This window comes from Diaphorina citri, unplaced genomic scaffold, assembly GCF_000475195.1.
Source record: "Diaphorina citri unplaced genomic scaffold, Diaci psyllid genome assembly version 1.1 scaffold915, whole genome shotgun sequence".
In the NCBI taxonomy this organism is placed as follows: Eukaryota; Metazoa; Arthropoda; class Insecta; order Hemiptera; family Psyllidae; genus Diaphorina; species Diaphorina citri.
Window position 1 is genome coordinate 78,097 of NW_007378346.1, and position 24,953 is coordinate 103,049.

At 35.0% G+C, this 24,953-nt stretch overlaps 3 protein-coding genes across 3 annotated transcripts in view; all 3 read left to right on the forward strand.

Moving 5' to 3' along the window:
* Window positions 1-656: 656 nt before the first annotated feature.
* Window positions 657-2,368, forward strand: LOC108252855 (early nodulin-75-like). Its single transcript, XM_017445655.2, has one exon. It carries the CDS (start codon window positions 821-823, stop codon window positions 1,715-1,717), a length of 897 nt encoding a protein of 298 aa, XP_017301144.1. The 5' UTR covers window positions 657-820; the 3' UTR covers window positions 1,718-2,368.
* A 385-nt stretch (window positions 2,369-2,753) lies between these two features.
* On the forward strand, window positions 2,754-8,239 carry LOC103513035. Its single transcript, XM_026826335.1, has 7 exons — window positions 2,754-2,770; window positions 3,306-3,392; window positions 5,938-6,097; window positions 6,289-6,369; window positions 6,705-6,841; window positions 7,295-7,483; window positions 7,859-8,239. The coding sequence occupies exons 1-7, from the start codon at window positions 2,754-2,756 to the stop codon at window positions 8,028-8,030; spliced, it is 843 nt and encodes a 280-aa protein (XP_026682136.1). The 3' UTR covers window positions 8,031-8,239.
* Window positions 8,240-10,515: 2,276 nt separating this feature from the next.
* The window catches only part of LOC103513036, a gene marked incomplete at its 3' end in the record, with an annotated part of 30,778 nt that continues 16,340 nt past the window's right edge, over window positions 10,516-24,953 (forward strand). Inside the window, exons 1-2 of the mRNA XM_008477846.3 lie at window positions 10,516-10,727; window positions 13,924-15,237. Coding sequence (XP_008476068.3) covers window positions 14,008-15,237 — 1,230 coding nt within the window. The remainder of the gene's footprint in view (window positions 10,728-13,923; window positions 15,238-24,953) is intronic.

The window sequence follows — 24,953 nt, forward strand, 5'->3', positions numbered from 1 at the left end:
GCCTTACTCAAACTTATCTTCGTTTTGGCTACCAAAATACAAGAGAAAATTCATCCATCTGTAAATACATGGTTATTGAAAGTGGACAATGAGAGTCAAATGGTTACTCGACTTACTAATTTACAACTACCTAGCCTACAATGCTACAATCTATACAAACCGAGAGGTGGGATAATACTCGTAATACTTCTACGTATACTTCTAATGAGAAAATGAAAGAAAGGTCTATACCTAATAACTTCTGGTTTTCTGGTGATATGAAAAATGGAGAATCGGTCCTGAAGGCGATAATCAAGGTAAGCTAAAATTCCTCCCTACGAAAAACGCATTTCCTTTACTTACATTTACCTACGTGGAAAAAAACTCAAATCAGCTCTAGAATTTCAAAATTCCCCCTAAATCACCTCTTGGGTTAATATTGCGATCGTTTCTGACCTATCAATCAACATGACCATCGAAATAACACTAATCACGATGTAAGGTAAACCGGATATCTAGGTGGGCATATATGACCAAGATATTGCATAGGTAAAAAACTTAAATAGCATTCGAATAAATGCTTCATAAATTGAAGAAAGAAAACACAATTAATTTAAAATGAGTTTCATCAGCGCATTACGTGTGTACCTATTATAGAAATTCCTAGAATTTTTCAGCAGTGCTAGAGTCTGGTTTAGTTTCGTCCCTGGTAGAGCTTATCTCAGTCATCACATGGAAAGCAAAATGCATCACTATTAGTCATTCAACGGTCCAACCTTCAATCAGTAGTAATTGACGGACAGCAAACGAATGTATGTAGTTCGTAGTGGTTTACCCTAACATGGGTCTAGTGCTGAAAATCTTGCTTATGCATTCGTGTTTCGTTTATTTTCGGTGCGATGATAAAGTTTCCGTGTACGATAATTTACATTCCAACTCATCCCCCGGGATAAACTGTAGTGAGACGTTAGACAAGTTTGTGACGCATGTTGATTATTCGGTAGAAGATTTCACGGATTATTCTCAAGATAAGGAAGAACCAAAGTATGCACCCGATGTACCAAAGTCTCGTCAGCCGCGAAATATCAAACGAGTGTTGAGTTGGGTAGGTCGTGGTTTCGGTAAAGTGTTCAATTCGCCCTACATTTACAATTTTTACCCTATAATAAACTACAGTGTGGGGAAAATCATGCAACATCTACCGTTCCTAAATAATAATCCCAACCCAACCCCAGGACAAGGTCCACCCAGTCCTGATTATCCCCAGTCATCACCACAGCCTAATCCTCAGCAGTTGCAACAGCAACAACAAATGCAACAGGAATACGAAGAGGAGGCGGAGAGGAAACAGCGGGAAATGCAACAGAAACAGGAAGAGGCTGAGGCTCGAGCTAAACACGCTGCAGAAGAAAAGAAACTCATCAATGAAAGAGCAAAAAAGTTGGCGGCAACGTATGTACAGCTCTATTTCGCCAAGCAAGCTCAAAGTTCACCTGTGACTTCTTACCCGACATCTTACAATGAGATGCTTCCTCAGAATTATGTGCCGGGGGAGTATAACGTCCCTGCACAACCCCCTGTCTATAATCCTCCAGTATACGACCAAGCTTATGCTCAACCTAACTACCCGGCCGCTTATCCTCCAGTGGATAATATTGCACCTCCACCACCACCACCAGTCCCCATAGCCCCGGCTTATAATCCCGTCCCACCTCTAGTCAACTATGTCAACGTGTAATAGAAAATACCCAATCATATTGAGTGAGTAAAAATTAGTTGTAAGTGGCACAATTACTTTTTTGCACTTATTAAAGACCTAATTAAGATTTTTCTTGGGTAAGTACCAAACAACGTAGCACATTGGACCAAAGAGTGAGTAATTGAAAAGAGAGAAAGGAAAATTACACGTGTAGATGTATGATGAAACACCCATTTTACGAATAGTGAATACTCAATTACTCATGACCAATTAAAAAATGAGAACTCTTTTGTGACGACTCATTTCAATATTTTGAGTCATTTGACAAAGATAAATTCATCACCAGGTTTACTACAAATCATGAAAGTCACTATCAAACCGAAAAAGAAGAAATCTCAAAATAAAAAGTTTTTCGTTTCTCACGATTTTGAAGAAGGTGGTCATATAAATTCATAAAGGTACAATCTACATGAACTTTTTTATACCCATTGTTCAAAATTTTAGTTCTCTACTAGTGTAATTGTGGCATTCCCAAGTAACCATCTCCTTATGCTTTCATAACTAGACTAGATGAAATGAGACTAAAAAATCGTACAGACAGAGAATGAGACTGAAAGTGCAAAATCCGAACCTGAATGACTGTACGTAATTTAAATTACAACCCAGCATTTTTCTATAAAATCCCATTTATCTGCAGTTAGCTAAAGTAAACTAAAAATGGTACAAACGATTGTCTGCTTGTCTACAATAGACACATTTTCTGATTCCATCACTCTTAATCTACCTCGGTGGTGTAGTGGTCAAGGCGCTCGCCTGGTAAACAGGAGGGCGTGGGTTCAATCCCAGCCGAGGTATGGAATACCTACTCACTCTTAATCCTACAAATATCGGACAATAAATACATGAGTTATTAACAAAAATCCAAGTACATACTCTAGCTTTATAATTAGAGTCTGGAGCTTATTCTAATTCAAAACGGAAGTAGCCAAATTTCCGTCCTGGAGGTAGCTACGTAATCCTCTCAGTAAGTTGGCACGTAGTAGCAAACATAAATAATGATATATGGGCTAGTATAATGGTCCAAGTACCTCTGTAAGCATTATTATAATCAAATTCATAGGTAAGGTATGGGTTATACGCGAAGTACCTACGTATACAACAATACATGGAGTTATAGAACGATTTTCTTTTGAACGTATAAAGTTTCCATGTAGATTTTTCAATTATTGGACAATGTCACGAGAAAAGAAAAAGGTCGATTCAAAGTGACATCTGTGACGTGGTGTGCGGGCATGGATACTTTTGTCATCAACATAAAAAGTGCCAATTAAAAGTTCTTATCCATTTAACGATCGTGAAAATGGGAAATCCCACTGGATAGTAGAATGAAAGAGGGTATAAACTCAAATATCTTTGTAAATAGCTTTTATCTGAGAGTTAGGTCTTTTTGAGTCAATTTCAGCACATTTTTCTTGGACTAATTCAATATTGGTGGACGATGATCAGCAACTATACTTTGCTTGCACACCTCAGGTTCCAGTTTCCATTCCTGACAAAGTCGATTTTTTTTCTTCAGTTTTTTGTTCCTATTTGATATATTTCACGGACTTTTTTTTTCTCGTTTCAGGGATTTGATTCACTATTTAGTTCAGAAATGGGATTATGATTACAACACGCTTTTTGCTGACGAAAGCACGGAAGACTTCAATCCAAAGTAAGCTACTGTGAATTGTTTACGGACAGCATACAATATTAAAGTCCCTAGAACTTTTATGTCCATCTCTTTTAATGTCTCAAGATGTCAACGGAGATGCCACCCGAATGTAACCAAAAAAGGTCCATAGTCCTTTAGAATTTGTTAGATCCAATTTTGGATTAAAAATATCCTTGGGTATCCTACAATTCCTACAGACTGTTGTTTCTTCTTCGAAATAGTCACCCTGGAATTTATCTATCATTATCAATCAGATTATCAGAACTGTTGAAATAAATAAAAACACGCGAGTGAGTGTCAACATTCTCGGCAAAGATTTAGAGGCAGTTTAATTAGTTGACCGTGAATATTACAAAGCTCATAAATTGAACTGAGGCAAGGTCCTTAGTTGTAATGAGATTAGTTCCTTCATACTTGTGTTTTTATACGTTTTTCTACGAGTATGTGTTGAAAGCCTGCTACACACGCTATGAATTTTTCTTTTGATTTGATTGTAATGAAGTACTTACAGAAGTACCTAAAACTCTCAAACCATTTAGACAGAGCTTGTGTGTTGTGTGTATGCTTTGTACTGTAGGTCTAAACATTTCTCTATTTGTATTTAATTTAAATAAAAGAAATTGTAAATATTTATTTGTATAAATGTGCTTTGTATTCTCTCCGCCTTACAGGGTGGGAGAATGTTTCTGTAACCAAATAAGTAGGTACTTCCCCTTGCCTTCATCTCACGAAACAGTACCTACCTACTCTGATATTATAAAATCACCTTAAAACTGGGGGTCGCAGATACTTGGTTTGTGTTTTGGGCTGTACTTGGGACTTTCCGAGTACTTCATGCCTGTTATTGAAGTAGGACCTCGTATTTAAGGCCACATTATGTGTCATTTCTCGTTTTATTCTTTCTACTTCACTCAGACTTTCAATAAAAAGTAAGATATGAGTCTGGAACTCGGAAGAGTATGTTGTCTGACAATAAATCGTGTCTTTCACTCTCGACTCTCAAGTACAACTAGGCTCATAATTTTTAAATCGGAAATTAGAGCTATCACAATATGCATATATTTCACCCTCCACTCAAACCTCTTCAGACCCTGTCTTTTTGCCTGGGACAAAATCTTATGGCCACGGCTTTACTCAGAGTTTAAATTGAACATATTGCCTATTGGGTCAAGCAATCAGATTACCCAATTTAATCGATTTAACTGAAGATATTTCCTCCTCTTTTGAGTTATTTATTTTTTCACAGTTAAGGATTAATGAGAAATAAGTATAAAAATAGACATTGAACAAAATTTAGAGGTAGAATAATGAAAATAAAATACAGGGAGATAAAATCCTTAACTGTGAAAAAATAAATAACTCAAAAGAGGAGGAAATATCTTCAGTTAAATCGATTAAATTGGGTAATCTGATTGCTTGATCCAATAGGCAATATGTTCAATTTAAAATCTGAGTAAAGCCGTGACCATAAGATTTTGTCTCAGTCAAAAAGACAGGGTCTGAAGAGGTTTGAGTGGAGGGTGAAATATATGCATATTGTGATAGCTCTAATTTCCGATTTAAAAATTATGAGTTTGATTGTAATGATAAATCCCTCGTGTAGATGTGGAACTGCGTAAAATTTCTATACTGGGTACTGTGTGACTTATAGTAAGATCTGATTGTAAGAGTAGCGTGGGTAGATGGATTAATTTTAACAAGTGTTGAGTTTTTCTCATTATTTCATATATTAGAGACTCATCTAAATCGGTATATTCATTCGAGTATTGCACTCAACTGGTAAGAGCGACAAAAACCAACTTAAAGCTCTCGTTCCCCTTACTATACTGATTCATTTGACGAGCGTATTCAAGATGGTGAACTTTTACGAGGTTTAAATTATTTTTACGACTTGTTGTTCTATAGATGAGATCAGGAAGTGATTCATAATCTGCCAATCTGCCTTCATATTATGCACATGTTTAGTAGAAAATTAGATTAAGGGTAACCTGTTGTTCAGAGTATCATCCTTGCGTAACATTGTGATGAATTCAAGGTCCAATTTTATTTATTGGTTTTGTTAGTTTTGTGCAAAAATACGAATGAATATCTAGTTATGTTGTGTCCGGGAAAATGTTAGGGAAACTTGATCTGATAAAAACTTAAAAAATATACGCATGTTCCCATTTGCAAACTACAGAAAATAACTTCTTCTAAGTCTAGGTACTAGATTACTAGAACAAATCTAATTTACCTATTTTTTTTTTTTTTTTTAATAATAACGTCTTCTGTTGCTTAGTACCTGTGCTTCGTTAGGGAAACTTGATCTGATAAAAACTTAAAAAATATAGGCATGTTCCCATTTGCAAACTACAGAAAATAATACTAACTTCTTCTAAGTCTAGGTACTAGATTACTAGAACAAATCTAATTTACCTACATTTTTTTTTTTTTAATAATAACGTCTTCTGTTGCTTAGTACCTGTACTTTATTCAAAACATACATATGAGTTCAAATTGAAGACGTTAAATGGTGCTCACCGAATTGATCTTATCTTCATTTCAGACCAACCCCAGCGTCCACCACAACTACCACGACCACCACCTATGGTCCACCTCCTAGTCCCTACGGTAAACAACCAGGTTATGACTATACGCCAAAATTTCACGCCAAACCTTACGCACAGAACTTAAAGCCTCCCATACAACCAGCAAATCAATCCCTAGTAAGTAAGCGTTCTCCAAAAATGGACAGTTCTAGAGGAAGTTTAATACAATGTGTGGAAAGAGACATAATACTAACTTTCTACTTTAATATTATTGGATTGCACGTCGAATGGGGATTCTTGTCTTATTTGTGTTACCTATATAGTCTAAGTCCTCTTGTTTATTACCCAAAAGCCCCTGCCCTTTTCAGATCACAAAGCCCCCAAAGGCCCGAAATCAACGGCGCCCTAAGCCTAAGTCTAAGCCTAAAACCAAAGGAAGGCCTCGACGGGTTAGTAAAATTCGATTCACTCTGCTTTTAACAAACACTTGCCTAGTAATTGCATCTGTAGTAGAGTTGCTAACCAAATTTGATTTTCCGCTCTTAAGATTGATTATATTCTTCTGTTTGAAATTATCGCATGACTTTCAATTAAAACGTCTCTCAAAATACTCAAGTTCAAACTCATCACTGTGTAAACTACCTGATACATCTTGTAATGATTGAATGATTCGATTGAAACTCATTACGAAATTTTCTAAAACAGCCTTTTTGCGATAATTTTGACCAGAAGCGCATTTCTTTTGCTCTCATAGTTTTCTAACATGCCAGTGTCTGATTTGCAGGAGTTCCCTTATCCTGCCAGACGTTTCCCCCTGCACTACGGGACTGATGCTGTCGCCCCCTCTGCCCGATTTGAGTTGTACCCGGCCCTGACTGCCCCTCCGGTGTCGTACTATGATCCAGGATACTGGTGGAAAAGGTAACTTTCATCTTGGACGGTTTGGAATAAAATAAATCCTTTTTTATGATTAATTTCAGAAAACAAATCGATTTCAGTATCTTCGTCTATTCTTACTCTCTTGTAATTTAGAAAATCGGTAACATCCACTAAAAAATAGTTGAAAAACATCATCTTTTCATTCGGGGTTTCTCATGTACCAATTAGAGAATCGGCAATTTTGTCATATCCACTAATAGCATATAACCATTTTTCCGGTTAGAAATTTTGGTACTCCTGGCACATCCTCCAAAAAGGGATTTATTAGGGATTTACGTGGAAAATCCTCTAATTTTGTATTAGAGGATTATTTATCATTTTATCAAATAGGTACTTTAAGCCCAAAATTTTATTACTTTCTATTACCAACAAATATAGGAAACCTATAGAAGGTTATGAGAAAATATACTGATCGGTCCCAATTTTATTCTTCAGGTACAGGAGGAATGCCGACCGAGAGAAGCGACAATCTTCTTCAACCAGCACGTTTACACTCTGTCCTACCCGGTCCCAATTTGTGATGCCACAGGCAGCTGTCAATAATAAAGGCAACTGGATGTATGTGGTCAACATCAATGAGGTGGACAATCGATACAAGCAACTAGTAAAGAGTGAAGTGTGTCTGTAAGTTTTTAGTGGTAGTCTTGGCACATCCACTAAAAAGCGATTCGATACTGTACGATTTATAGAGAAAGTATTGGAATACGTCCAAATTTGGATTTCACTCCACTTTGCCATAAAGAAACCTATAAATTTAAGACCATTTTTTCTACATAGGTACTTACTTGTACTGCTGAAAATTTTTAATAGAGAGAATTTTTTAGATCTTTTTGACCAGGATAAACTATTTGTAAGACGAATAACTTTATCACATTCAGCAAATAGTAATTGCATTTATCTTTATTGTTGCCAGATTTTAGTCTCCCGTTTTGGGGTACAGCCTCTGTTGCTATTTTTTCCACACCTATTTTTGATCAACTTATTTTCTTATCCTTTCAGATCCACGGAATGCAACGGGGTTTGCGGCTTGCCACCGGGTTATACTTCCAGGTGCGAACAGAAATATGTCCAAAAGCGTCTAATAGCTTTGCAAGGTGAAGGCAACCAACTTTACACCGATGTGTTTTGGATACCGAGTTGTTGCGTCTGTCAAATTACACCCGCGAGCTAAACAAGTCAAATACATTGATAAATTGATATGTATGTTTTTATAGTTATGTAGACGACGGAAATGTGTAGGAGGACAAAACACGGACAATGAAAGTCCTAATCGAAAAATGAAATGTTCCACACATTTGTCTGTTGTAAATGTTATAGTACCTACTTATTTATCTACCTGCCTAGGTCTATTAGAATACTTACTCTGACCAAATTAATAAATAGATCAGGCATGTGGGTTTCTTTGATTAGCGTAAGCAGAAAAAGAATTACATAGAATACTTTTCTTATTTTACCTAGCAAATAATTTAATTTAATTTCTAGAGCATTTACAAATTGGGCTATAGAAGTTGAAGGTGGCAGATTTAGAAAATGAAAATAGGTAGCATTCAGCCAATGACAAATATTGTAAAATAGCCCGAAGATATCTATCAATATTACCATACGAGTATCTATCAATACTCGTATAGTAATAAATTTATTATTAGACTTTAGTCTACATTGTATCTGTTATCATTAGATGAAGGAGGAAAATAATTTCCAACTACTCGTCATCATCAAATAACTGAGATCTTTTGCTAGTTTCTTTTTCTGACAGTTAACCCTCAATTTTTTCGGCTAGGTTGTCAGTTCTGCCTAGAGTAGGTATGTCATATGCTCCAACCCCAGAACAATATGGATACTATAGATCCAGAGGATATCATAAAAATAACTTCGATTACTGTCTCTACTATTCTACCTTGTAGGCCTTTCCGACTTACCCTTCTGGGTCTATTCATTTACCGAGGATGTTTGTGCTATGTCTTGAGTCACCGGACTCAATTTTGATACGTACTGTAAAAAGCAAAAGCATGCATAATGTGACTCTACAATCTTCATTGCTCGTACAAAACTTACCCCCTCTCACTACCCATTTCACACCCCTTTTTCCTTACATTTTTGTGCGTGAGTCTCTAGGACACTCCTCGTGGATTTTGACGGAACTACAAGAAAACGCTGAAAACGCACTGTTGTAGCGAAATTGTAGTGAAATGCGAAATAAACATGGTACGCGGTTCGAATCCCTGAGAGTTGAGGAAGAAGAGTAGAGAGTCTTCGAGCTTAGGGCGCACGCGAAGTACTGAGAGCGCGGTGTTGGGACAGGCTTTTGAAATAAAACTTTTATTTATTTTATTTTTCTACACTTTAAAAAATGTACTTTTTTACTTAAATATTTTTTTTTATTATTATTATAGATGGATTAATTATATTTATTTTACTTTTAATTAATAATTTTAAATGTTACGTACCCTATCAATCTCAATTTGCAACTGCCTTATATTTAATTTTATTAAGTTACCTAATTAATGTAGTTTTGTGTAAATAGATTTTTGTAGCTTGTAAGATTCATTCTATCCCGTAGGTAATTTTGTATATAGTAGACATTTTATTATTTTACAATGACGAGCAAATTTTACATTATCAGTTTTGCCTATAGATGGGGTCATTCAATTACAAATTTTAATTCAATATTGAGAAAAAATACTTTTAAGAAACAATCTCCTTTTAAATACTCGTACACACAGTATTTCATGTACAACAAAAGGCTTGATGATAGATACTTTTAGGTACCCATTGACAAAGTATTCCAAAATGTCATATCTTTCTTACTCAGCCTACTGTAAAATTAGGTGCCATTGTAAGTACCACGGATTGGTTTAAAATAAATAAATTTAATCTCGTCTACCTACTCACACTTTGTTTTCAATTAGAATTAGATTGATTGGTAGTATTACTATGTTTTCATGAAAAACCAAAATATCATGGATTGGGTTAAATTGACCTAATGAATTACCAGTGAGGAATTGTTCTGTCCAACTTCTGAAAGTACCTGAATAAACCAATGAGTTGGACAATAGGACACTCAGAAGTCCTAAACCAAATCATGGATTGGGTTAAATTGACCTCATGAATTACCAGTGAGGAATTGTTCTGTCCAACTTCTGAAAGTACCTGAATAAACCAATGAGTTGGACAATAGGACACTCAGAAGTCCCAGAACCTTATTCAAATAATAGACTAGAACAGTGTTTCTTAATTGGTGTTCCGCGGAACCTAGGGGTTCCGCGAGCTGACGGCAAGGGTTCCGCGAGATATTTTGGAAAAAGTATTCAAGTAATAGACTAGAATATACCTCATTTAAGTATACCTACTACGAGGATGAGACTGAAAAGTCCCTTTACGACCGCAGTCTAAATAAGTCTAAGATCCAAAGAAACAAATGTTTCCCCTATTTTTTAAAGTGTATAGGCAATGTGCTCAGCTTTAAACAAACAAGGCGCAATATGCCAATAGAACTAAAAACTTCCAAAGATCGCGTAAAAGTAAACAAAATTTGAATGAAACAAGTAAGTTTTTGTCCATTATGTTAACGCAAATAAAAGTTATCCAAATCATACTGATAGCTAATATTAGTTAGTTGCTTGTTGACCATGGTACATTTTATCAACAGTACCCAAGAGTCATACCTACGTGTAAAATTTATTAGTTGTTCGGAGTTCGAATTATTTGTTTCGATTTCGTCTCGTAAATTTGCAATAATTACCGACTAGACGTTTGTGGCTAATATCGATCCAAAAAGTTTTAAAGATGTTTATGAGTCACAATTTTACTATAGTCCTAAATTTGAGTCACTGCCGGAGGATATGAATGACAATTTACACTTTTTTTGGTAAGTCAGTATTTACAAATTCTCCCATCCCATAGGCAAATAAATACCTACGGTCGGTCTCGGAGTATTTACTGAACAAATTTCTAAATGGGAAATCGGTACAGGGTCACATTACTTTTGTATAACTCTTAATTACAGCAATACTATCAATGAACTACCTACGCATTTTTAATCCATTAGAAATTTTAGGAGATACCTAAGTTTAAAGGAAAATTTTGAAGGAAATTAAACTGCAAATGATATTGTGAAATAATAGGAATAATACGTATGTATAATAAATTTTACTTCGAAATCTGCATTAGCAAATAAATCTCAATAGCAGACAGCTTCAACTGAAATAAATTCATAGTTTCGGATTTCAGCCTTCTTCAAAAATGTCTAGATTTGAGATCTTTGAAACCAAATGTCTGTAACGTTTGTATTCTGAGAAATAGCACACACATTATTTCTTAAAAAAAAAAAAAAAAAAAAAAAAAAAAAAAAAAAAAAAAAAAAAAATGGATGAGAATCAAACTGCATTGTAAGCCCAGCTGTTTTTCATTATTTTCGTTGAGGGTAGTTTCTGTTTGTGAGCCTTGAAAACTCGTTGGATGGGTTTCCTTGCTTTCTCAAATAGATGACTCATCCGAAGTTTTGCTATGGATAGAAAAAATCGATAATACAAGGGGTTTCTTTGATTAGCGTAAGCAGAAAAAGAATTACATAGAATACTTTTCTTATTTTACCTAGCAAATAATTTAATTTAATTTCTAGAGCATTTACAAATTGGGCTATAGAAGTTGAAGGTGGCAGATTTAGAAAATGAAAATAGGTAGCATTCAGCCAATGACAAATATTGTAAAATAGCCCGAAGATATCTATCAATATTACCATACGAGTATCTATCAATACTCGTATAGTAATAAATTTAATATTAGACTTTAGTCTACATTGTATCTGTTATCATTAGATGAAGGAGGAAAATAATTTCCAACTACTCGTCATCATCAAATAACTGAGATCTTTTGCTAGTTTCTTTTTCTGACAGTTAACCCTCAATTTTTTCGGCTAGGTTGTCAGTTCTGCCTAGAGTAGGTATGTCATATGCTCCAACCCCAGAACAATATGGATACTATAGATCCAGAGGATATCATAAAAATAACTTCGATTACTGTCTCTACTATTCTACCTTGTAGGCCTTTCCGACTTACCCTTCTGGGTCTATTCATTTACCGAGGATGTTTGTGCTATGTCTTGAGTCACCGGACTCAATTTTGATACGTACTGTAAAAAGCAAAAGCATGCATAATGTGACTCTACAATCTTCATTGCTCGTACAAAACTTACCCCCTCTCACTACCCATTTCACACCCCTTTTTCCTTACATTTTTGTGCGTGAGTCTCTAGGACACTCCTCGTGGATTTTGACGGAACTACAAGAAAACGCTGAAAACGCACTGTTGTAGCGAAATTGTAGTGAAATGCGAAATAAACATGGTACGCGGTTCGAATCCCTGAGAGTTGAGGAAGAAGAGTAGAGAGTCTTCGAGCTTAGGGCGCACGCGAAGTACTGAGAGCGCGGTGTTGGGACAGGCTTTTGAAATAAAACTTTTATTTATTTTATTTTTCTACACTTTAAAAAATGTACTTTTTTACTTAAATATTTTTTTTTATTATTATTATTTTTTTTTCATTAATATTTTTTGTTTTGTTTAAAAATACAAGCTAGTGTCCGCGATAGAAGTGTTCGTTGTTAGATTTTTGTCGAATTTTATTTCGTTGTGTTTTTGCTGAAAGTTCGGAGTTTTGGAGGGAATTTTGTTTGCCGAATTTGACGTAAGTACCTAGTCAACATGAAGAATATAAACAAACGCGTAGCTACGATTTTCACGTGCATTTATTGCGAGTACTTACCTACGCAACGCCAAGGCATGGCATATTTCTGTGTAAGAAATAATACGCAAATTTCTTCTATAGAATTAGATATTTTGTGAAACCCAATTCAAATGTATAAACTATTTTTTATGGTGAAAGTTAGAAAATTCGGCGTATGTACTTAAGAATTGTGATTAATTTTGCCAAAATAATGTTTCAAGTTCATATTGCTAATTTCATCACAGCAGAACAGAACGTTCAATTCGGTCTCCGGTGTTTACAATATTTTGCATGCTGTTTCTGAGTCATAGGAAGGAAATTCATTTCGAGGGGCAAAGCGGGTCGATTTTACTATTTGCCGTTAAATTTGCTTGTGAATGGAAGAGTAAAGTTTTTCCGTTTTGCATTCATATGCGTTTATATATTGGGCAGTTTACTACTTTTCGGGAAACAACTGCAATTTTCTTTGACATTTTTCAAGTCATCTACTCTATTTCCGGTAGATACTTGCTATTTTTCATTGAATTGTGTGCCAACAGTTTTGTGCTCTGATTTTCTCGCACATATTCGTGCTTTCAGTGTAGTGATTACACTTGCTATTTTTCATTGAATTGTGTGCCAACAGTTTTGTGCTCTGATTTTCTCGCACATATTCGTGCTTTCAGTGTAGTGATTACAACATAAATTGACAAAATAAAAAAGTAAGCATAACGTTACTCAGAAGTCCAAAACAAAATAAATTAAAAGGGCATTAAAATAATTAGTTCTTTTTTAATTTGCTCTAACCATGCCACAAACTCAGAATTTTTGAGCCCATAAAATTTCGCAATCGTCACACATAGTCAGAAATATTTGAACCGTTTTATTATTATTTTTACAAACTGTTCCTTACTCACATTTGAAGTCTTTTCCTCAAGTGTTGATAAAGTAGTCAGAAATATTTGAACCGTTTTATTATTATTTTTACAAACTGTTCCTTACTCACATTTGAAGTCTTTTCCTCAAGTGTTGATAAATCACTAGATAAAATGCAGTTTCAAAACGACCATCTTAGACTAGGTATTTCATCTTACACAGCTTTTTTTAGAGGTTTGTTTCCTCAAGTGTTGATAAATTACGTAGCTAAAAGGTTTTTATATTTAATTAGTACCAGCTCACTACTAGGATTTTATCGAGATTTTAAAGCATTAATTTTGTAAAGACTAAAGATTGTGAAGATCCAAATAAGTATGCTAGTTCAATGTGCAGGACATTACATAGAGCAAATTAATACCCACTTGTGAATTTAACGATTTTAATCTGGTGTCTAATCACTGCTCTCGCATTTTTCCTTTTGTTCCAGAACTGTTCAACTTACCAATTTAGTGCAAGGAACAATCATTGCAAAGTACCTGATAATTGATGGGGAGACAGTTATGACAAGGCTATGAGTGAGGGAGGTGGAGAGGTACCCTACGCCGGTGGGGGTTATCCTGCCCAACCCCCCACCCCTTCGTCAACAGTCCCAGATTCGGGTGCTGATCCCAACTCCAAATCCTCCACATCTTCCTCAGGTCTTCCTCCTTTTAGTTCCTTCTCAGCATCTGATCTCGCTGAAGGCCTAGGCTCGCGACTAGGACCGGAAGGTTTTGGTACGGAGTCTTTGCAAGGTAGACTGCTTGATATTTCAGGCTGGGATTATTACGGCGAAGGTCTTACAGGTCGCCTGCTAGATAGAGGAGATGGCTTCCCTATGCTTATACCACAGCCACAGTACAGGCCTTGGGAAAGTAAAACCTTTGACGGTAATTCTCAAGACCAAATAAAAAGTGCTGATTCCTCATACCCCACCTCGCCAGCCAGCAAACTGCCATCATTTCAGTCTCAGTTTAACTCATTCACGCAGGATCAGAACGGCGAAACCATTTCTCTAACAACACTCACTCCTGCCCCTCCCTCCCCCACCCCTATCAGTAACTCCACCACTCCTACCCCGGGGTTACCCAGCTTCCATACGTTATCTGCTGTCAATGTTAATCCTCGGTATCCTCTAGTCCCCGCGCCAGTACAGGCCAGGGAAATACCTCAGATACAACAGCAGATCCTGGATGAGAGGCATATCCATCTGTTCCCATCTCCACCGGGTCAATACCATCAGATAATACCACAAAACCCACAACAAACGACATTGCTCACTGTAGTCAAGACTGAACCTGTTGCCATAGTGCACCAAGGTATCTACCAGAACTCCATTATACTTGACCAGGATGTCAAAGTGGAGGAAAATAATACGTCACCACGAGGATTCTTGGACGGAAGGAAGAAGGAGAGGAGAAAAATCCGAGCGTCCTCCATGGATAGTTCTATTGAGAGTGACGGGGTAGGAAGTTCTAGCGTGGAAAGCTCTGGCCAGGTAGCAGCTGTATCAAGTACTGCTGGATTCAAATCAAACATGATGCAGCATCAAGGTCAAATGCAGATGCAAGGTCAAGGAATGGAGGACGATGGTAGCGATAATGGAAATGGAGATAAGCAGACCAAAAAGAAGAGAAAGAGATGTGGAGAATGTATAGGATGCCAAAGAAAAGATAACTGCGGAGATTGTGCACCTTGTAGGAATGACAAGAGTCACCAGATCTGTAAGATGAGGCGCTGTGAGAAGTTGACGGATAAGAAGGTAAGAAAGTTTCTTCACTAAATACTGCATGGTGTCTGGTTTTGCATGTTCAATTCCCTTGATTTCGCAGGGTTCGTTGTATAAGTTTCATTGCACGCCATTGAACCTGTAATATTAGGGAAAGGGATAAAAAGAACTAAAGTCTCTTTACAATCCGGCCATTTAGGTAGAAATTAATTGGATTGCTACACAGAGTTAACATTCGTCTATAACTTACATGTAGAGGTACTTTGGTTAAACTCGTATTTATACATAAATGTTATACCTACATAATTATGTTAAATAATTATCCTCAGATTTACTGCGATGAAAAAAAGTTTCCTTCTCGACCAGAAAAGTTATGGTAGGTACCTACATTTTCCAAAAGAAAAAAATACAAACTTTCAGCTTACTAAACAGTAAAAAAATTGGCAAATGTCCCAACTTTTTTCTCTCTCCATTTGAAATGAAGAAAAAATATGAAAGGTTCTAAATGGTGACAATGGAATGGGAAATGGTATGTCATATTTTATAGGATCTACCTACCGAAAAAAAGCTCATGGTTTTAATATAATAATTTAGTCCGTATTATTTACTATATTTTTGGATTCCAGCCAAATGGTTAATCTGCAATGAAAATGAATCTCCTATTCATTTTCATTGCAGAAGCTAGATAAAAAAGATATAAATTTTATTTGCTCACCCCTCCCCTCCCCATGTTCTCTCGCACCAACACACCTACATTTCCGTCATTACATCACAATCATAAAAATCGTAGTTTTTTCTTATTTTTACTTTTTAAATTTTACGTCATTTGAAAAACTCTGTTTTTTCTTGAAAATTAAACGGGGAAAGGTTCTCGGTAAATGTGACACATCCACTAATTTCAAAAATTTTATAGCATCAAGCATGGGATGAAGTCAGGTGGTAGATTTGGCACATCCACCAATTTGAATGACAGGCATCTTTTCAATGCCCCCCGTTTCATATAGATTCTTCACCAATTTAAGACAAATATAATGCAAAACAAATATCTAGTCAACCCAAATTTCAAAAATTTTATAGCATCAAGCATGGGTTGAAGTCAGGTGGTAGATTTGGCACATCCACCAATTTGAATAACAGGCATCTTTTCAATGCCCCCCGTTTCATATAGATTCTTCACCAATTTAAGACAAATATAATGCAAAACAAATATCTAGTCAACCCAAACTTCAATTTCCTTCGCTTATTTATCCGAATGGCTCGAGCGAGCGTTCTCAGAAAGTTTGATACTGAAAGAGCACTCACTAGCACTTGACCAAGCTTTTGAATTCGAAAAAACAACACCCCCTCTCGTTTTTAAAATTTCCTTCGCTTATTTATCCGAATGGCTCGAGCGAGCCTTCTCAGAAAGTTTGATACTGAAAGAGCACTCACTAGCACTTGACCAAGCTTTTGAATTCGAAAAAACAACACCCCCTCTCGTTTTTAGAGTGTTTTTTTCTGTTGACAAAAAAGAGCAATGCAAGATTAAAAACAAACATAGGAACCTTGTTTTCTCAAAGCACGTTTTGGAATCGTGCATCTGTTGACAAAAAAGAGCAATGCAAGATTAAAAACAAACATAGGAACCTTGTTTTCTCAAAGCACGTTTTGGAATCGTGCAGAGGAAAAGCTCCAAAGCTCAAGCAGCCTGCTCTTGAGCGAAAAAACTTTGCTGAGTTTAGAAAATATCGATCGATATTCTTATAGGCTTCTCTAAGAATGAGTCATCAGGGAAGGTTAGGGATGAAATCGATTTCTCCCCTCTTTTCAGTAATCTATTTTTTTTGCTCACCCCTCCCCTCCCCATGTTCTCTCGCACCAACACACCTACATTTCCGTCATTACATCACAATCATAAAAATCGTATTACGAATTTTCTGCTTTACTGGCTTGCTCCTCTATTTTCCGGATTGATTTTTCCATGTAATTCTTTTGATTTGCTTGTTGTTAGTCCCATAAGAACATGTCTGTGATTGGGTAGTAGGTACCTAGGTACATTTTTTTTTTAGTTTCCGGGGTAGAAAGGAAGTTGTTTTTTTTTTTTTTTCTTCTTCTTTTTTACATCTGAAGGTTATATTTATTTCTAAGTCTTTTGGATGTAGAAAGAGGAAAATGTGTAGTATGTTTTGAATAGTAAATTTTAGGTAGCTTACATCTCAACTATATGTAGTGAAAAGTAATGTGGATTAGATGAGTATCATCGATTTATAAGTTCTTGAGATACCGCTTTAAAAGTGTGACCAAAAGCTCTAAAAGTTTCAATAAAACTTATAAATTTTAGGTAGCTTACATCTCAACTATATGTAGTGAAAAGTAATTTGGATTAGATGAGTATCATCGATTTATAAGTTCTTGAGATACCGCTTTAAAAGTGTGACCAAAAGCTCTAAAAGTTTCAATAAAACTACGATTATTTTGAGTCCAAATTTGACTGTATGTTTGTAGAACTTGTGTTATAAGCGTTCGAATAAAGCACTTTATTATAGGTTGTAAATACATACTTTCAGACAAATTTCTTTTTTGTTTTCGAGATGAATCCTATTTTTTCTGTCCCTTGTGAAACTTTTTATTTCGTCTTCTTTTTCCCTACCTACTCGTAGGTAGATATATCATATTTTAACTCGAGGAATATAATCACGCAGAAAAAAGTCCTTAAATAACTCCTGAAAAAAAATCGTACCAAAATTATTTTGGCAACAGCCCAAAATAGTGTGTACGTATGTACTTTATCTTCTGAAATTATTCATGGAAAAATAAATTCCATCCTTGGAATATTTATATGGCAGTACTGTTATTTCATTGTCAATTATAATGATAATTATATTGTAAAATTAAATTGTTTCAAATTTCGTCTCATTTTTGAACTGAAAGTAATAAATTGATGTTCTTTATGATATTTATCATTTTGTAAGGCTGAAATCAGAAATCTTTAGAAACTGGAAAGAACTCCAATCCACATGCCATATGCTGAAACAATGAACACAAACTTCTTTACACTGTTTGAAATTCTGATTGTTTTTTCCTGTAAGACATGAATTATTGACAGATGACATAGAAAATCTTTTAGAATCATTGAAAGATCTCAGAGTGTGATAGATAACATTATCAAGCTGAAAATCTCTTCTCTTATACGAGTTATTGATTGAAAAACTCTCTTTCTAAAATGTGGATCGTGAACCAAGTTAGACAACTGAAAACAAGTAAAATAAGGAAAACAGTGAAGAAAGGAGTTGATAGTTTGCATGGAGGCTAGGAAAAAAAGGTTAAGCAAAGGCCACTTTGAGCTATTGAATGTTGAGTAAATGAGCACGTTGACAGACATAAAACGAAGACTTTGCAGTAGACTAAACTCTAGACTAGAGATCACTACACTTTGTTCTCATATACACCCGCTAGTCAATTGTTTATGGTGATTATTTGTTTAGAAGCTTCTGTAACAGAATTAGTATACAGGATGTTTGTACGAATTAGCTAGTCTATCTTCAGTGATCAGAGATTGGGAATGACTTTTTACCAACTTTGTTTTTTGAAGAAATTACAGAAGTAATATCTTTTGGAATACAAATCTAATGAACAGAGTTATTAAGAAAAATGTATGATTACAGGGCTAAACAAATAGGTGAAACGGGTCGTAAGTTTGGTAGTTGAATTCAGAGAGTGTTTGTAAATTTGCCACATCCACCAATTCAAACATTAAAGATCATAGAGCGTTTGTAAATTTGACACATCCACCAATTTGAACATCATAGAATCATACACGGGTGTATGTCAGAGAAAAAAAGGAGTTGGTAAATTTGACACATCCACTATTGAGCATCACGTAGGTAAATTAAAAGCATCAAACACGCTTTGAAATGGTAGGAAGTAAATCTAGCACATCCACTGATTTCGAACATCGTGTTTGTTACGTATTATATTAGAAGTTTATTTTACCGGCTAACTTTTATTTTTTCCTTCTTTTGAAGATTTTTTCATTTTTATTTATTTCGTATTTATTGCTGTTTTTAATAGTTGGGACTTTGTGGATCTTACGAGACAAATATGGACCACTAAAAAGTTCAAGCATCAATGTTTCTCATGTTGTCTGAAAAAAAAGCATAGATCAGGCTACCTCGTCATTAAACGCACGTTTATACGATACTTGCCAGACATTGTCAAACACTAGTAACTACTAGAACAGTACGGGTGATAAGATGCGATATAAAAATGTGATGAAATTACTACCACGTCATTGAGATACGCGCCAGAACTCCAGAGCTGTCTCTCATCTCTATCGTACCAAAATTATTTTGGCAACAGCCCAAAATAGTGTGTACGTATGTACTTTATCTTCTGAAATTATTCATGGAAAAATAAATTCCATCCTTGGAATATTTATATGGCAGTACTGTTATTTCATTGTCAATTATAATGATAATTATATTGTAAAATTTAATTGTTTCAAATTTCGTCTCATTTTTGAACTGAAAGTAATAAATTGATGTTCTTTATGATATTTATCATTTTGTAAGGCTGAAATCAGAAATCTTTAGAAACTGGAAAGAACTCCAATCCACATGCCATATGCTGAAACAATGAACACAAACTTCTTTACACTGTTTGAAATTCTGATTGTTTTTTCCTGTAAGACATGAATTATTGACAGATGACATAGAAAATCTTTTAGAATCATTGAAAGATCTCAGAGTGTGATAGATAACATTATCAAGCTGAAAATCTCTTCTCTTATACGAGTTATTGATTGAAAAACTCTCTTTCTAAAATGTGGATCGTGAACCAAGTTAGACAACTGAAAACAAGTAAAATAAGGAAAACAGTGAAGAAAGGAGTTGATAGTTTGCATGGAGGCTAGGAAAAAAAGGTTAAGCAAAGGCCACTTTGAGCTATTGAATGTTGAGTAAATGAGCACGTTGACAGACATAAAACGAAGACTTTGCAGTAGACTAAACTCTAGACTAGAGATCACTACACTTTGTTCTCATATACACCCGCTAGTCAATTGTTTATGGTGATTATTTGTTTAGAAGCTTCTGTAACAGAATTAGTATACAGGATGTTTGTACGAATTAGCTAGTCTATCTTCAGTGTAGACTAGAGATCACTACACTTTGTTCTCATATACACCCGCTAGTCCATTGTTTATGGTGATTATTTGTTTAGAAGCTTCTGTAACAGAATTAGTATACAGGATGTTTGTACGAATTAGCTAGTCTATCTTCAGTGATCAGAGATTGGGAATGACTTTTTACCAACTTTGTTTTTTGAAGAAATTACAGAAGTAATATCTTTTGGAATACAAATCTAATGAACAGAGTTATTAAGAAAAATGTATGATTACAGGGCTAAACAAATAGGTGAAACGGGTCGTAAGTTTGGTAGTTGAATTCAGAGAGTGTTTGTAAATTTGCCACATCCACCAATTCAAACATTAAAGATCATAGAGCGTTTGTAAATTTGACACATCCACCAATTTGAACATCATAGAATCATACACGGGTGTATGTCAGAGAAAAAAAGGAGTTGGTAAATTTGACACATCCACTATTGAGCATCACGTAGGTAAATTAAAAGCATCAAACACGCTTTGAAATGGTAGGAAGTAAATCTAGCACATCCACTGATTTCGAACATCGTGTTTGTTACGTATTATATTAGAAGTTTATTTTACCGGCTAACTTTTATTTTTTCCTTCTTTTGAAGATTTTTTCTTATTTATTTATTACGTATTTATTGCTGTTTTCAATAGTTGGGACTTTGTGGATCTTACGAGACAAATATGGACCACTAAAAAGTTCAAACATCAATGTTTCTCATGTTGTCTGAAAAAAAAAGCATAGATCAGGCTACCTCGTCATTAAATGCACGTTTATACGATACTTGCCAGACATTGTCAAACACTAGTAACTACTAGAACAGTACGATATAGTCACATAATAGTCTTGGTGATAAGATGCGATATAAAAATGTGATGAAATTACTACCACGTCATTGAGATACGCGCCAGAACTCCAGAGCTGTCTCTCATCTCTATGAATTAGAATCAATTGACAATATTTTGTTATTTTGTTGTACTACTAGATCTTAACCCTTTGGTTGTCCTAGGAGAAAAAGAGGAGAGAGACCGCAGAGATTGAAAGGAAAACGCAGAACGTAAAGGGTTGACAAAATATCAGACAGTTTATTTCTATAACTTTGAAAGGTGTTCTGACTATTCAAACAGGACAGGAGCATTGAATTTTACTGCTTTTCCTTCGAACTTTTGCATTCTTGATTAGTTAGTAATAGTATTGACACAACCATTACCGAAGTAATGTTACATAGCAAATTTACCTTTGATAATGTCTGTTTTATCATTCATAGGTAATTTTCAACTGATAATTTTAGAAATATTAAAGTTCCCTGTATGGTCCAGAGTTTCTTCTTCCCAGAATTTCAACATGATTGAGAAAATTTCTTGGAAAATTCTCTGAGGGGATTGTATCTTTTTGAGCGATATATATTATTATGAATTCGAGATGTTCCCCTTTCTTTTGATCACAGGGTTTTCCAGGAAATTTTCATGATGGGACTTTCTATTTCTGGTGAGATTTCTCATTACTCACTTTGTGTATTCATGGGAAATACCAGTTTGCAAGCAATTCATATGAATTAACTGCCCGCGCTCTTTTCCTGTATATTAAAAGTCATACTTTTTGGATTCTCTAAATTAGAAAAAGCTACAAGGTCGATTCATCATTGGTTTTCAAATCCATCGGGAAATTACCTTATTTCAAATTTCTCCTTTTGTCCCTAAGGGTTGGTACATATTCGATATTGTTAAGATTAATTTGAAGTTCTGTAAAATATAAATACCATTTGGTTCTCCTTTCAATGTCGATACAGTTTTCATCATTTACAAAAGTACCTGTAAGTACTTATTAGCTTTTCTCTACTTTCAAATCTACCTATCCAGTGACCAGAAGACAACGATTTCCATTTTATTTTTATAATAATTTATCAAGGAAAAGAAAACAGAAAACCATATTGAAATAAAGTTCATTAACATCATCCGTACATCGAAAAACATACCATGGCCAAAATATTTTAAATTGAGGAACAGCTGGTTCCAAGCTGTCAAAAGAGCTCAGGTCTCACCAGACATGGTTTAATTTCTCCTGTGCCAGCTTTTCTCAACCTATTGGTCCACATTATAAATAAATTTATCCACTAATATGAAAAAAATCACACTAGGTATGAACATCATTTACTATAGCCACTTGGTGCTTTCTTTACTACGCTGATCAATATCACCCTGGCATTCTTAACCGGAAACATTTTTTCCATTCTGTAAATTTGACGTGTTCAAGAAATTTTGGACATGACCAAATTTTGAGCAGCGCTCTTTTCTGTAACAGACTTGAAACTAAAAACCCAAAACCTTCAGCTGTGCTATGGATCCTATCTCAATGTTGCCACATTGAAGACCTTTTAATAACTATAGGTAGAATTCAGGATACTGCGTTAGGTTTCACATGTAACTATGTAGTAAGTCTTCTTATCTATTCATATTGTTCCCAAAACCCAAAAAATAGTTTGAATATAATGTAGTTTTTTCTTATTTTTACTTTATTAAATTTTACGTCATTTGAAAAACTCTGTTTTTTCTTGAAAATTAAACGGGGAAAGGTTCTCGGTAAATGTGACACATCCACTAATTTCAAAAATTTTATAGCATCAAGCATGGGATGAAGTCAGGTGGTAGATTTGGCACATCCACCAATTTGAATGACAGGCATCTTTTCAATGCCCCCCGTTTCATATAGATTCTTCACCAATTTAAGACAAATATAATGCAAAACAAATATCTAGTCAACCCAAACTTAAATTTCCTTCGCTTATTTATCCGAATGGCTCGAGCGAGCCTTCTCAGAAAGTTTGATACTGAAAGAGCACTCACTAGCACTTGACCAAGCTTTTGAATTCGAAAAAACAACACCCCCTCTCGTTTTTAGAGTGTTTTTTTTCTGTTGACAAAAAAGAGCAATGCAAGATTAAAAACAAACATAGGAACCTTGTTTTCTCAAAGCACGTTTTGGAATCGTGCAGAGGAAAAGCTCCAAAGCTCAAGCAGCCTGCTCTTGAGCGAAAAAACTTTGCTGAGTTTAGAAAATATCGATCGATATTCTTATAGGCTTCTCTAAGAATGAGTCATCAGGGAAGGTTAGGGATGAAATCGATTTCTCCCCTCTTTTCAGTAATCTATTTTTTTTGCTCACCCCTCCCCTCCCCATGTTCTCTCGCACCAACACACCTACATTTCCGTCATTACATCACAATCATAAAAATCGTATTACGAATTTTCTGCTTTACTGGCTTGCTCCTCTATTTTCCGGATTGATTTTTCCATGTAATTCTTTTGATTTGCTTGTTGTTAGTCCCATAAGAACATGTCTGTGATTGGGTAGTAGGTACCTAGGTACATTTTTTTTTTAGTTTCCGGGGTAGAAAGGAAGTTGTTTTTTTTTTCTTCTTCTTCTTCTTCTTCTTCTTCTTTTTTACATCTGAAGGTTATATTTATTTCTAAGTCTTTTGGATGTAGAAAGAGGAAAATGTGTAGTATGTTTTGAATATTTGTACCCTTTGTGTGTAAGTTTGACCTTTGGATCTTCTCCCTCATTATAATATTTCTGATTTATTCTTCTTTCTTCTCAATTTTTAATAAAATCAATAAGATACTTTTCAATAAAGTCATGACTAGACGGCAAGAGACTACCACGTGCTCCCTAACTTTGAAAAATTAAAATTCTTTAAAGAGCATTTCATAATTTGAAAAATCCTTTCTCAATCCGGTTAAAGCATGAAATTGCTCCAAACCAGAGACTAGGTCAATTAAGATTATCAAGACCATGGCGCTATTCCTGGATGTTTTATTCTCTTTCCTTGTTTCCATCATGAACTATTTTATAGAATAGATCAATAGAATTTATCATTAACTTTAACTGTTCTTTAATCCATTACTCTTTTCCGATTTCTACCCCTACTATTTCTCCTCTCAATTTCATGCTTTCTTCTCTTTCCTTGTTTCCATCATGAACTATTTTATAGAATAGAATTTATCATTAACTTTAACTGTTCTTTAATCCATTACTCTTTTCCGATTTCTACCCCTACTATTTCTCCTCTCAATTTCATGAGATAGAAATTTGGCCTCTGAATATCTTCAAGAGATGAAAATTCGAAAATTTCACAACGAACAATATCAACTGTTGGAGGACTGCATGAGACACATTCTAGCTGTGAGATTAATACTCCAGGGTACAGGAATTATAAACTACTGTTCATCTTCATCTTCAGGGACAAAAAAAAAAAAAAAAAAAAAAAAAAAAAAAAAAAAAAAAAAAAAAAAATTTAAAATGAACTTCAGGGACAAAAAAAAAAAAAAAAAAAAACATTTTAAGTGATGCCATTTTATACCACGTACATCTCATGTGACCCCCCTTCTCTCATTTCAAGATGGCGGCCGTTTTCAAGTGTAAAAACACATCTGTTTTACTTCTTTTTTATCTTATAATTCCTGATTGTCTTGATATGCACGGTTTTATGTCCTAGTTAGATAGAATGTCCATTTTTCTTGTAATTTAGTCTATTTAGTTGGCAAAAATATGTGCAACATAATTAATCTTGTACGAATGAAGTATATACTCATTCTGGATGATAACCGAGGGGGCGAG